This window comes from Gossypium hirsutum, chromosome D05, assembly GCF_007990345.1.
Source record: "Gossypium hirsutum isolate 1008001.06 chromosome D05, Gossypium_hirsutum_v2.1, whole genome shotgun sequence".
Classification (NCBI taxonomy): Eukaryota; Viridiplantae; Streptophyta; class Magnoliopsida; order Malvales; family Malvaceae; genus Gossypium; species Gossypium hirsutum.
Window position 1 is genome coordinate 16581369 of NC_053441.1, and position 14228 is coordinate 16595596.

The following is a 14228-nucleotide window of genomic DNA, read 5'->3' on the forward strand; positions in this document are numbered from 1 at the left end:
GATACTCTCTGCTTGCTTTTCTGACATTTGAATTGTATATGTTTCGTGTTCATTTCTAAAAAGGTTAGTAAAGCTCAATTTGATTAAAAATTGAATTGTTTAAGTTGAGTTGAGTTTTATAATTTAAATAATTTGAATAATAGATTGGTATAAATAATTTTTTGGTCTTTGTTAATTTTGAAAATAAATAAATTGGTGTCTTTTAATAAAAATTATAAATGGAATTTTAAAATATTTTTTAAAAAATTAAAATAATTTTTAAAATTCAAAATATTTATAAAAAAATTAATTTTGAATTTAAAAAAATTATAAAAATTTCTAAAGATATAATTTTTTTTTAATTTTAAAATAATAATTTTGAAACTTAATGATTCAAATTTATTATTTAATTTTTTATCTGAAAAATATTTTAAATATATATTTTTAAATTTATGTGTTCTAATATGAAATAAGTTATTCTATAATAATAGTTTTATTTGGCATGTTTAATTTTTTTAATTTAATTTAAATAATTTCACTCGACTCAATTTCAATTTTATTTCACTTAATTTAAAAAAAATTAAAGTAAATTAATAAAATAACTAAATTAATTTAAAATTTTTTAATTTAATTCGATTAAGTATGACAAGATGCTTGTATGCTATTTTTTATGTTACAAACTCTACGTAACTTGACCATGGTATTACGTAAGTGGAGAATTTTGGCATTGTCTCCCGTTGTATAAGGTGTTTTCTTTTTTTTCTTTTCTTTTTTCTAAATATAAAATGTCAAATTTAAACTATGTTGTGAAGTGTATGTACGAGGATAATAATTGTATATCTAAAATAAATATTATAAAAAGACGGAAATTTTTCTCGAGAAGTAAATTTATTAAACAAGCTATGGCATTTCTTATTGATTTCATTTTATAACTAATTTCCTGTTGCACACATAATCATAAATAATATTAATTTTATATTGTAAAATTTTTATAAAAATATGAACCTTCAGATCTTTGGGTTTCTATTCACAGATGTTAATAGAGACATTAAGGTGGGTGATTCAAAGTTTTGAGAGTAGAGGGATGATTAATGCCAGATGCTGAAGAAGTATCATTTTTAATCCGCTACATGAGGGAAAATTAATCCGTATTTGGTTGCGTAATTCTTGAATGTAAGAATTTTCTACATGAGCGTGAGAACATTAAAATCTAATGCCTCCAAAATCCAAACAAAGAAGCTTATAAGTTTGCTAAAATGTTCTGTATTTTGATTACATTAAGATTTGAGATGTTCAACCATATTATGTTTCTTGATTAGTGATTAATAAAATATGTTGATTTTTTAAAAGTAAATTATCAAATTGAAGTACTCATTTTTCTAATACGATCTTGAAACAGTTTACAAAATAATTGAAAATTTTAACATAGTCCCGCTAAGCCAGATGTCTTTCTGAAAAGCCCATTGTTAATGGTCTAGGGCTTAACTCAATTGGACTCCAATCGGGTATTTCCCCCTCAGTGCCTTGAATCTTCAACGGGTCACTCGGGGGAAGTAATTAACTTAGTCTAAAAGGAATCAACCCTTGGTTTTTTCTTCTCCTTTTGGTTCAAGTGAGAAGACCGAGCGGACGTTGGTCACGCTCACGTTGAAAGTCTCGAGCAGCTCCACCGGAGCAGGAACATAGAGTGAGGGGGATAGAATGTTGTTAATCGGAGCAGAGGACGAAGAGAAATGGCTGGCGGAAGGGATCGCTGGTGTTCAGCACAACGCTTTTTACTTGCATCGAGCTTTGGTATCTCCTAAATTTCACTGTCTCAACTTGAATTTGAGCTCATCATGATCTCCAATCCTCTTCCATTGGTACTAACTTGGATCGATCTTATTTCAGGATTCCAATAATCTTAGAGATGCTCTCAAGTACTCGGCTCAGATGTTATCAGAGCTCCGGACCTCCAAACTCTCTCCTCAAAAATATTACGAACTTTGTAATTCTACCTTTTCCTTTTCTTTTTCTTTTTCTTTTTTTTTTCTTTTGATTGATGCAGTTGAGTGTGTTTGAATTTTCAGACTGTTTATGTAATTTTATGTATTTGCTATTGGGATTCCAGATATGCGAGCTTTTGATGAATTGAGGATATTGGAGATGTTTTTTAAAGATGAAAGCAAACACGGTGTCTCTGTGGTTGATCTGTACGAGCTAGTTCAACATGCCGGCAATATTTTGCCTAGATTGTAAGTGATTATTCGTATAATATATATATATATATATCATTTCCAAATTTTTGACATTTCAAGGCATGCATTTCCATTCTTTGTAGCTACAATTCTTTCCCGTAACTGTAGTACCTTACACTAAAATTGGACTCTAGAACTTATATGGAAGAAACTGTGACATTCTGGTTCATATAATTAAGCTCCAAATAGTTAAATTGTCTTATGAATATGGCTATTCTCAAATGTTAGACCTCCATTGTCATTTTGGAAATCTATCAGGTATCTCCTATGCACGGTAGGATCTGTCTATATCAAATCTAAGGAGGCTCCTGCCAAGGAACTTCTTCAAGATCTTGTGGAAATGTGTCATGGAGTTCAACATCCCATACGTGGACTTTTTTTAAGGAGTTACCTTGCTCAAATCAGTAGAGACAAGTTAATAGATATTGGTTCTGATTACGAGGGGTGAGATCTCTTGATTAGCTTTTCTTTTCCTTCCTCTCGAAATGAGTTTCATTTCATAAGATGACTGATTCATTGTCTTTGTCTTTGCTGATGGGAATTGATATTTCAATGTTGTTGAACCACTTCCCAAGATATTGTGGTCCTTGTTCATTATTTTTTTCCTTTCAGTATTTTGGCTGTTTTTTTACATTAGATGGCTGAAATTCATAGTTCTCTATTCAAAAATTTGAAGACAACGAACTAGTTAAAAGTAGCTTTTGCACTATTCCATTGTTTGAACTCTGTTAACACTTAGAAACCTGTTTTGTTTTGGCTGGCTTTTGGGCCAAGGAATATATGTTGTATCTCTATGGTAGTGCTGAATTTGCTTCAAAGACAATTAACCATTTGCCAGGACATGATTATGTCTTCCTGCAGAGATGCTGACACTGTGATGGATGCTGTGGAATTTATACTGGAAAATTTCACCGAGATGAATAAACTTTGGGTGCGAATGCAGCTTGAGGTTTGTTGAATGTCTGTTATCAAGCTTTTTTCAAATATGCAATGCACCAAAGTACATGCATGCCTAGAAGTGAAAATATATCATGAGAGCATAAATTTTGGCCATGCAGGTGTCATGGTGCTTGTGATTCATTCATACTCTTTGGTCATCCTGAGTTGAAGACTTCAATTCCAATTTCTGGTCTGCAGGGACCTGGTAGAGTTAGAGAGAAGCGGGAAAAAGAAAGGAGCGCACTTCAAGAACTTGTAATATCAATAATCTAAAATTTTCAATTGGCTAAACTCTGCATCAGTGTGCTTGATGCACATTCGAGGGGAATTCATGCTTCTATATTGAACTTTCTCATTAGGTAGGAAAAAATCTCCATGTTCTCAGTCAGATAGAAGGGGTGGACCTTGAGATTTACAAAGAAACAGTTCTTCCAAGAGTCTTAGAGCAGGTAATTTTACTTCTTTTTCCTCTGTTTTCTTTCTCTCTTTAATATAAATTTGAGAGGTCCGTAGCATTAAAGGATTTTATCTGGTTCTTTTGCAGGTTGTCAATTGCAAAGATGATCTTTCCCAATATTATTTGATGGATTGCATAATTCAGGTGTTCCCTGATGAGTATCACTTGCAGACTCTTGAGATGTTATTGGCAGCTTGCCCCCAGGTCCAGGTGGGTAATGGAAATGATCTTCTTATTTTATCTTGTGCCTTGCCCTTCCCGCTAGGCCACCTATCCTAACATCTCTCAACACAATTTATCTTATGTGCTGGATAACCTGATTGTTTCCATATAGGAGTTCCCACTCCTGTTTTTCTATCAAGACCTATGTACCTGAACTTTCTCCATGTCCTATAAAGTGAGCATTCATTGTAGAGTAGCCTGGTAGAGATTGGGTCTCTTAGTGTGTGACCTCCTCCTGTATGGGAGGATCTTGTTAATTAGAACCATTTTGGCTTTCATTTTGTTCTGTAGTCTTTTTTATTATGAGGCACTAAGCTTGATGAATACGTTTTTCTTCTTTTATATCACAGCCAACAGTTGACATCAAGACAGTTTTGTCTCGACTAATGGACAGACTGTCAAAGTATGCCGCTTCAAGTGCTGATGTAAGTTATCAGTATATTAACTTTTTCTCTTCCTGCATATGCAAGTTGCTGACAGACCTTTTCTACATCAGGTATTAACTGAATTTCTACAAGTTGAAGCCTTCACTAAATTGAGCAATGCAATTGAGAAGGTAAATCAACTATTATTCTCACCCTGAAGTTGCATAGTACCTTGAAACTTATTCCAATGTTATAAAGGAATGATTCTGTTAAAGAATGTAAATGCTTTGACATAATGGAGTCAGATGGTGGCCCCCTGAACTTAACCGCGGATGTTGACCCCTATCTTGCCCCTTTTTCATTTGCCTACCAGTAAACACCTTCCTTTATTTTTATGCATTTAATGTGGAATAGTGAACATTTTCTGCTAGCTGATTGGATATGATTCAATGGCAGGTCATAGAAGTGCAGGTAGACATGCCTGCTGTTGGAGCTATAACTTTGTATGTCTCTCTTCTTACCTTTACTCTTCGTGTTCATCCTGATCGGCTTGATTATGTGGATCAAGTACTGGTATGTTTCATCTGGGGATCTGCTAAAAAAATTTCTCCTTTAGTGCTGTACTTCGGCCATGCTATTTTACAGCATTTGGGAACAATGAACATGTCAGAGTAATATTCGTCATTGTCTATTGTCGGTCATTTGTTACAGGGAGCCTGTGTTAAGAAGCTGTCTAGCATACCAAAACTTGAAGATAGCCGGGCAACAAAACAAGTGGTTGCTCTTTTGAGTGCTCCATTGGAGAAATACAATGATACAGTAACAGCCTTGAAAATTTCTAATTATCCACGAGTAATGGACCATCTTGATAATGGAACAAATAAAGTCATGGCAATGGTTATCATTGAAAGCATTATGAAGAATAATACATGCATATCAACTGCGGACAAGGCATGCCTCTTCATTCTTCTCTGTTTCTCTCCTTGTATCAAGTTCTTTTCTTGAAGAAAGTAACATTGCTTTTTGTAGGTTGAGGTGTTGTTTGAATTAATAAAGGGACTTATTAAGGACCTGGATAGTGCTACGGACGAGGTGCATACTGAAACTAGAAATTTCCTGATATTCTATTAAGATTGAAATATTTGAATTATATAACTTCTATTACTCTGTTTCCAGATCCATATTCAATTATTTCTTTCCTCTCTTGCTTATTTTGTGTGTCATGTTTTTTGAGAATGTGAATAAGTTATCAACTTATGGTTCTCCTTTCTTATGCCCTTCATTTGTTACGTATCTGCCATAGCTTGATGAAGAGGATTTCAAAGATGAGCAAAATTCTGTTGCTAAGCTAATTCACATGCTATATAATAATGAACCGGAGGAAATGTTGAAGGTATGCTTTTCTAATATTTCTTTTTATGCTAATTTCTGTGACATTTTTCAGAACAATATATAAGTGGATATTCTTGAGGGATAGAAAAATGGGAACTTCACCATCTTCTTTGAGTTAGGTTTAATGCCTGTTCATTTCCCATAGAACATCACCGCTGTACCATAGTTAGGATAATGTTATGTTTAATTACAGTGTTTTCATTTACCTTGTTTATAACCAATCCAAAACCTTTATCCCCTGAATGATTATTATAATTGACTTCCTTTCAGATTATATGTATTGTTTGGAAGCATACCATGGCTGGGGGACCAAAACGCCTACCCTTTACAGTTCCTTCACTTGTTTTTTCTGCACTTCGGGTAGGTTTCTTCCTTTTCCATATTGTTATGTTCCTATGTCTCATCTTATTTCTATCTACAACGAGGAAGTATTAAATGCTTATTGGTAAAATTCTAAAAGATTATACATGCAGGCAGTTGGGTTTTGGAGCATATCATTGTATTTGTTCTTAGATCCTTCCCTCTCATTCCCCCACCCCCTTTCCACAACTAAAGATCTGGTGTGATTTATATATGTAGTAATTCAGATTTTATTGAAACTAAAGGCCAAAAGGAAAGGAAAAAATTATATATATATAACACTTGATAATATTGGTAGTGAACATAATTCAGAGATATTGTGGTGCTTGTGTGCAGTTGGTTAGGCAACTGCAAGGTCAGGAGGGAGACATAGTGGGAGAAGAAGTGCCAGCAACACCAAAGAAAATTTTCCAGCTCTTGAGTCAGGTTTCTTTGCAGTTTAGGGATTTATCACTGTTTATGCTGTTGTCATATTCTTCCCCCCCCCTCCCAACACCTATATTATCCTGCAAAAATCACTCTAATAACTCTTCCTTCAGATGATCGAAGCACTTTCAGCTGTTCCATCACCTGAACTTGCTTTAAGGTTGTACCTACAGTGTGCTGAGGTAATCTTCGTTCCTTTTTTTTTCTTCTTTTAATGAAGATGTAATCTTGGGTCTTGATTATACAACTATAGCAAAAAAGTCATTCATTAAATAATTAATTGAATCTCAAGAATTCCTTTGGATAATAATAAAATTTGATTACATTTTAAGAGCAACAACATGCCTTTTTTTCTAATTGGTATTGGGGCAATGACACACAGAGATTTACAATGCCTGCTTGTAAGGAGTATGAGATATCTGATGTAAGCAGGTGCATACAAGAAGAATCAGCTTTACATGTGGACAACGTTTAGGGTCATGGTTGATATTTCTTGTTTTAGGGTCTTGTTTTATCGATTCCATACATTATGGGTCTATATTTTCGTTTTAGATGCTAAGAGGGTGTTCTCATTGCTAATCTCCCCTCATTATGGCTTAAATTTGATGTTATTCTATCATTATGATAATGGCAATTCATGCATCATGAACAGTATTGCAGAATCTTTAGTTTTGTATGAAAACCTTAAACTTTAGGTTGAACCTTCTAACCTCTATTTTGTCCTGTCTTTTTCCTGGTGACTATCAGGCAGCTAATGGCTGTGATCTTGAGTATGTTGCTTATGAATTTTTCACTCAAGTGTTTGTACTGTACGAAGAAGAAATTGCGGTAATTTCAGAGTCATCAGCTAATGTTTCAATGAAAGAGCCATGAAATTATTACCATTCTTGTCTTCTAATTTCTGTCGAGTGTTTGTTGCTCTTAGAACTCCAAAGCCCAAGTGACTGCAATTCATCTGATAATTGGGGCTCTCCAGAGGATGAATGTATTTAGTGTCGAGAACCGAGATACTTTGACACACAAGACCACAGGAGTAATAATGCTTACCTCTTCTCCGATCATTGTGCTTTATTGATCTGTTTATACCAAATTTAATTATGTGCTACTTTGGTCAGTATTCAGCTCGACTATTGAAGAAGCCCGACCAGTGCAGAGCTGTTTACGCATGTTCACATCTTTTTTGGGTTGATGGTCAGGACGGCATTAGGGATGGGGAGAGGTTTGACCTCAAAACTTACCCTGTTTTAGCTTGAAAACATTATTCTTTCATCATGTCCACACTAACCTTCAGGTTTATTTATTATCCTTTTTAGTAAACAATAAATTCCTTTCAATAGTTAGAACTAAAAACTTTAAGGGAGGTTGCAGGGTCCTGCTGTGCCTAAAACGAGCATTGAGGATCGCAAATGCTGCTCAACAAATGGCTAGTATTGCACGAGATAGCAGTGGGCCAGTCACGCTCTTTGTTGAGATATTGAACAAGTGAGTGCTTAGAGCTGTACAAGATTGAACCTTTCTGATACCAAATAGCTTAATCTTTACAATATAAACATGTATTTTGGTGAAACTTGGTTCAGGTACCTCTATTACTTTGAAAAAGGGAATAAACAAATCACCGCTGCTGCGATCCAACACCTGATAGAATTAATCAACACAGAGATGCAGGGTGATTCTGCAACCTCAGATGCTTTTCTTGCCAGTACCTTGCGTTACATTCAATTCCAGAAACAAAGAGGAGGTGTAATGGGTGCCAAATTTGAATCCATTAAATTGTAAGTAAATTTTTGGGAATGTAAAGAATTATCGTTGTGAGGAGGGGCAACCATGTTGTTTAGTTTTGCATAGTTGATGGTTGAAGTTGGAGAGTATTTTGATTTTACTATCGAACTAAACGCCTTATAAAATGGTCTCTATTCTCGAGTTCTGTTACTTGTTTCCTTCTCTAAGTCTAAAAAAAGGAAGGCGTCGAGCAAAGTTTTATTTTATATTTACTATTTAAGTTTGAAAAAAGTTGAAAACAAATAGGTTTTCCCTTTCAAGAGGCTGTTTAAAGAACAAAATGGTTTATTTTTCACCTTCTGGCTTTAGGGATGTCAAAATATGAATTCTCTAACAAGTTAGTTTTTGCAATTGAAAATTTAGAATTAAAAAATTAATAAAGAGTAGCTGTTAGCTTAATTCCTTTCCAGCAACCAATAGATTTGATAAGACTAAGATGATCCATAATTTACAGGAAGCAAAGGATGATGGCCATTCAAAAAAGTTATTTTTATTCTATCACACTAAATCAAATCGTTAGGGGGGTGTTTTCGTGACGGGTGGATATTAGAAGATGCAAGGCTAATGGTGATACGATTTGCTCGATTTGGTATTTGTACATACTAAAAATCACATGACACTTAAATCTATGACTGGAAGCATCAATAGAGCATATGATTAAATAAAAATGCTTTAAATTAAAAAAAAAGAAAAAAGAAAGAATGCAAGAAACCAGTTATTGCTACTAGGATCTTCCTCACATCTGGTTAAAACATGAGTGAAGTTTAAACATGAAAAGCAGAAGAAGCGAGCATGAATACTTGTCATCTAAGTAAAAACACGAAACAAAATCACCTGATGCTTTCACAGAAAGTCCATAGAAAGTCAGGTTAAGACTTGATGCTAAACATGATGGCTTGCTGTTTTCCTTGAACTAGAAAAAAAAATAAGAGAGGAAAATTGATATAGAGATACGAGCAGCGAGAAGCTGGCAGTTGGTTCCATCTTTTTCAGACTTGAAGAATCTTCATCTGATCATAATATTGAGCAACCACCTGACTTTTTCTTCTTATTTTTATTCGGAGGCTGCAGCACTACCTTAATGGCTGCATCAAACACTGCCTTCACATTCTGCACGTTGCACAAGATTCCATTAGAATTCAACATAAATTTTCAGTTCAAAGATAATGAAGACGACGTAGAAAATATTGAACCTGCTGTGTTTTTGAGCTACACTCAATGTATGCAGGAGCCGCAATCTGTTTCTTTAATTCCTCTCCCTTGAGGAAAAAAAGAAGTTATCCAAGACAAATATTTTTAAAACTTAAGTGGAACATGTTATTATCCTTGAAAGAAAAAAAATTAATGTATCTATAAATATGTACCTGAGCTGTAGAAATGGGCACTGCGTTAGGATGGTCTGTCAAGAATTGTTGATCATCTCGGAGATCTGCAGCATTAAAGAGTTGAAAACATAAGAAAAATTCATGAAATGGCAAGAATTTCAAAACCATTAGCATAAAAAGGACACTCCTCTTCTATTTGAAAATATTTTCGGCCACTAGTAGAATCAGCCCAATAACAATTTACAAAGACAATTATCTGGGGGCGAAACAATGATACCAAGCTTAGTTCCAACAAGAACTATCGGAACACCAGGGGCATAATGCTTTAGCTCAGGAATCCACTGAAATGGGAAGCAAGAAAACACGTGATCAGCAACAAAGTTATTATCTCAAGAGACAAAATTATTCAATGGTTAAACCTTCTTGGCAACGTTTTCATAACTGGCCTTGCTGATGAGAGAAAATGCAAGAATAAACACATCAGCCCCACGATAGCTCAGTGGTCGTAGTCTATTGTAATCCTCCTGACCTGTTGTTCCAAAGGCAATTAATTTCAGACCAAAATCTAAAAATAACAAGGATTTACTAATAATATATAAAAAAGGGAATTTCAGAAGCCATTTCCAAATTACCAGCAGTGTCCCATAAACCTAAGTTGACAGTGCTGCCATCGACGACGACATTTGCACTGAAATTGTCGAAAACAGTCGGGACATAGTCCTGTTAACAGAGCAATTGTTAAAGCAAACAGTTATGAATAAGAAAATGGGTATTAAAAGATGATCTGACCCTGACATAGCGCAATCGCCCCCAACTTTGGTTTCAATTAACTATGAAGAGATCAGGTTATAGCTGATCTGTCTACAATGTACGGCATTAAGCCCAATTATAGCAGCATTTATGAAAGACAACCATTTTTAATAATTCTTCTTTCATTTATCCGACAAAAGAAACATTATTTATTCAGTTTTTTTTTAAATCTTATTTTCTTTATCTATCTGAGAACCAAAAAGAAAAATCATAAAAAAGGAAATCCCTGATGAATCATGCGATCATTATCCATCAAAGATCCGAAAAAAAAAGGAAAGAGAAGAAGGGAGAAAGCTGACCGTAGGGAAAGTGTTGCTGGTGTAGGAAATCAGCAAGCAGGTCTTTCCGACGGCTCCATCGCCGACGGTGACGCACTTTATGAATCTCGAGGCGCTCATTTTCGTCCGCCGTGAGAATTAAAGGGTAGGGAATATTGAAATCCTTCTTCAAAGGTTCTGGGGTCAGATGGGGGTTCACGCAGTGGTGGTGGTGGTGGTAGCTGTGGAACGAAGAGTGAGATCTACAGGCTTCATCGCTTATGTCCACGAATCAAATCATAAGGAAAGAGATAGATTGGAAAGTTGAAGCAAGTGAATGACAGAGGAAATGGAGAAAGAAAAGGGAAAAATGGCAAAATGAGAGGAGATGGAGAAGGGGAAGCAAATGCGGTTTAAGTTTGAACTGAATGCTAAGCTGACCTCGCCACCTAAGCCTCTCATCATCTTCCACGTATTATTATCCTTTTTCCATTTTTAAAAAATACCATTTCTTTTTTACTTTTTGCAATCTGTTCTCGACAATGATTGATAATCTCAATATAGAAATAGTAATAGGATATGACGTAACATTAATTATATCTATTAAATTTTGAATAAAGCCCTGTTTCAATTTTTAAATTTCTGCTCCCAATTTGGATCTTTGTCATCTTACTTTTCTTTTCGTACAAGCCTTTTTCTTAACTTCATCTTCAATTTTCTTAATTTTTTAAAATACTTTTCATTCAAATCTTTAATCCAGCTAGTTTGCTTTCTAGGGGTGTTTAGGGGTATCTAAGATATCAGAGAATCATCACTTCAGGGTGGATGTGTTGATGGATCTGGAGGGCATACTGTATTCAAATTTGTTTAGCTCATTCATATTATTATTTTAAAATATATTTTTGTTAAATTTAAAAATATAAACAATTTACTTAAAATAAAATAAAAAGATTATAGACTTGAAACAAGCTAGATCAAGAACCTTTGCTTAGTGGCATTATCAAGAAGAAATGGAGTTGGTGGAAATTTCGAGATTTCTGTAGTTTAAAACAGATAGTAATAAGGTGGTTTGTAGTTTCCTTGAGGCAGTTTGCGGATGAATGGATGAGCCTTGCCCTTGGCTGCTTTCAGTATCACTGTTTCTGATGCTTCCTCCTTTCCCACACTTGATGTTTTCGTATATTGTGGTCAAGCACAATGCTGAACTCGTTTTCAACCTTAATGATCTCCATTTTTAGTGACTTTAATATCATTACCATCAACCCATACTCACCCAAAAATGAGATCCGGTCTTCAACACCGGATTCTGCAACAGTACGACCGTTGACGAATGCTTCATACGCATAATTGAAATTGTTGCTCCCATCTTGACTACTGTACCGTTCATAGGCATACTATTGAAACAGCTTAATTGCAATTAAGCTGCGTTTTAAACTTTACCTTACTTGGTTGTGGAAGCACCTAGGAGCGCAGGGGCAAAGTCTTTTTTATTTTTTTCGGGACCAAAATATAATTTTGTGTTAATTTATAACTTCACAATTTTTAGAGAGAACATGCAACAATTTTACATTTTTGGAGCCAAGCCTGGGAAATGAGGCCCATGTGGCAGCTTAGAGTGAATGCAATTACAAATGCTATCATTGTAGCTGCTACATTCTGCAGAATTGTGGACAACCGATCAGCTAAAGCATTTATGGTTGCATCAGCAGCTTTTTTGAACCTTAATAGGATTAGGAAGGGTAGCTGCACTTGAAGGAACATATTCTGAATAGGAGAACTAAAATGGGAGGAATGTAAAAAGTGTTCTCCCATGGTGTATGAAGTGTTGCAGCAGATATATTGGAATGGTAAGAATAGGCAGACCATCAAATATAAAAGCCGCCCTTTCAATCTCTAATTTCATAATTTGGGAATCATCAGGAGAGTGAGTAGTGAGCACAATGCAGTCAAGACATGCGTGATTCCATAGGCAAAGAGTGGAGCTCCCATGCCTCACGAAATTACACCGGCCGAGCTAAGCCAGTGCATAGGGCCATTCTGGCACATTTAGTTTTAGCAGCTCCCATATTGATGGACTAGCACCAAAGTTTTTCTGAGACCATTCTTTCATTGTAATTGACCTTGAATCCTGCCCAAAATATTGACTTCTGGGAGTTTGTCAAAGGCTAGAACTTCAAGAAGCATCAAAACGACACATAGAGCTTGAATTTGCAATGTTTTCTGATATTTGAAATCCCACAAGAGCGGCATATTCTCCTTCCTAGATATCAAATTCATGTGGTTTCCGCTCTCAACAACCTGACCATTCTTCAAAACAATGATGGTTTCAGCGTCTCGATGTAGCACAATAATTGTTATTTGATTTGACACCATCTACTGCCTGCTAAACTATGAACTCTGATTCTGCCCTCCAGAAAGCTGAGTGCCTCCTTTTCAAACCTGAATTCGGAAAACTGTCAAACCATCATTAAATTGACATGGCTTTTTTTTTTTTTACTATTTGAAACCAGAGTTGGCATCTTCCTAATTAAAGAATGAAGTTGGATATCATCAGAACAAGGAGGCCACTTTTAATTATTTAAGTTTCTTGTACAATGCAAGAGCCGTTTGTAGAACACACCAACCTACTGTTTTATAACTACTTGGCAGTTCTTGCTAATGCAGGGGCTTTAGCAATGGCAGGGCAAGGTTTGCTGTTGCTAGATCCCACTGCAAAAACGAAAATGCTTGTTTTTTTTTTATCATAAAATACGATCAATGACAGAAAAATGTTTTAACTGTTTCTACATCCCCTACAAATGGGGCGAATCTGTGAAATAACTTGAACAGAAAAGAAAGTATAAGCCACCTCCATAAGTAAGGAACCGAGAATAGTTGTCATGGCTATCATCAAAATGGATAGTTCTTTGTTGGTTGACTATAGGGTTTACCACTGCATGGTAACTGAAATTTGCGTAAGGAAAGAGTTATTTCCCGGAATGATGATTTTTTATTTTTATTTTTAGTTCAAAATATAGTTTTTACCTAAAGTATGCCATTATCCATTATCCATTATCCATTATCCGATTGTTAGACCCGCAGAAACGGGCTGAAGCCCACGAACCACGCTTTCATTGAACTCCAAATGGCTTGAACTCCGCACCAGCACTTTCTTTTAGGCATAGCAATATCAGACCACGTGGCAAGTAGAAGGAGCCCTGCTCTTGGAAGCCATAGCCAAAGCAGTTCACAAGAGAAAAAGGTGCTAACGACTCCAATATCAGACCAGCTGAAATATCGGATCTGAGCAGTCAATGGATACGACTTGGCCAGCCCCCCTTGCTATTCCATCATTTTTACCATTATCCTTTCCAATTTATAAGCTCCTACTTCAACAAACATCATGTTAAACTGGATCGCTAGGTCATTAAATTCTACAGATTTATTCTACCTTTATTAAATTTTTCTACAGATTTATTCCACCTTTATTACCGGAATTATATGGTTTGAAAATTATTACTCATTGTTTATGCCGTCCAGCTAATTGATATTGTCACCAACTGGGATCCTTTGAGTAAATCAGGCCTCAATTCTAATTAATCGTTTTTTAATTTTAAAAAACAAAATTCTCGTTAAAATATACTAGCCTACAGGTATGTAAGAATTTATACTAGTAGTAGGAGTATTGATTTTCATAATAA

The 14228-nt window shown here is 35.2% G+C and overlaps 2 protein-coding genes across 3 annotated transcripts; one reads left to right on the forward strand and one right to left on the reverse strand.

The window, feature by feature from the left end:
- Nucleotides 1-1522: 1522 nt before the first annotated feature.
- LOC107905525 (vacuolar protein sorting-associated protein 35B) lies at nucleotides 1523-8306 on the forward strand. 2 transcript variants are annotated; one of them, XM_016832185.2, is made up of 22 exons: nucleotides 1523-1773; nucleotides 1870-1966; nucleotides 2090-2213; nucleotides 2475-2660; nucleotides 3078-3165; nucleotides 3354-3410; nucleotides 3515-3604; nucleotides 3700-3822; nucleotides 4185-4259; nucleotides 4331-4390; nucleotides 4656-4772; nucleotides 4911-5150; nucleotides 5229-5291; nucleotides 5503-5592; nucleotides 5862-5951; nucleotides 6288-6377; nucleotides 6491-6559; nucleotides 7125-7205; nucleotides 7303-7410; nucleotides 7493-7596; nucleotides 7746-7859; nucleotides 7955-8306. In XM_016832185.2, the coding sequence occupies exons 1-22, from the start codon at nucleotides 1681-1683 to the stop codon at nucleotides 8151-8153; spliced, it is 2358 nt and encodes a 785-aa protein (XP_016687674.1). In that variant the 5' UTR covers nucleotides 1523-1680; the 3' UTR covers nucleotides 8154-8306. The 2 variants fall into 2 exon arrangements, with proteins under 2 accessions (XP_016687674.1, XP_040949968.1); XM_041094034.1 differs by lacking the exons at nucleotides 1523-1773; nucleotides 1870-1966; nucleotides 2090-2213; nucleotides 2475-2660 and having other exon boundaries at nucleotides 3087-3176; nucleotides 3275-3410.
- A 552-nt stretch (nucleotides 8307-8858) lies between these two features.
- LOC107905526 (rac-like GTP-binding protein RAC1) lies at nucleotides 8859-11081 on the reverse strand. The gene is made up of 7 exons (XM_016832186.2): nucleotides 10591-11081; nucleotides 10114-10201; nucleotides 9901-10010; nucleotides 9759-9822; nucleotides 9521-9585; nucleotides 9350-9415; nucleotides 8859-9266 (listed from the first exon to the last, which is right to left on the reverse strand). The coding sequence occupies exons 1-7, from the start codon at nucleotides 10687-10689 to the stop codon at nucleotides 9171-9173; spliced, it is 588 nt and encodes a 195-aa protein (XP_016687675.2). The 5' UTR covers nucleotides 10690-11081; the 3' UTR covers nucleotides 8859-9170.
- Between the last annotated feature and the right edge of the window lie 3147 nt (nucleotides 11082-14228).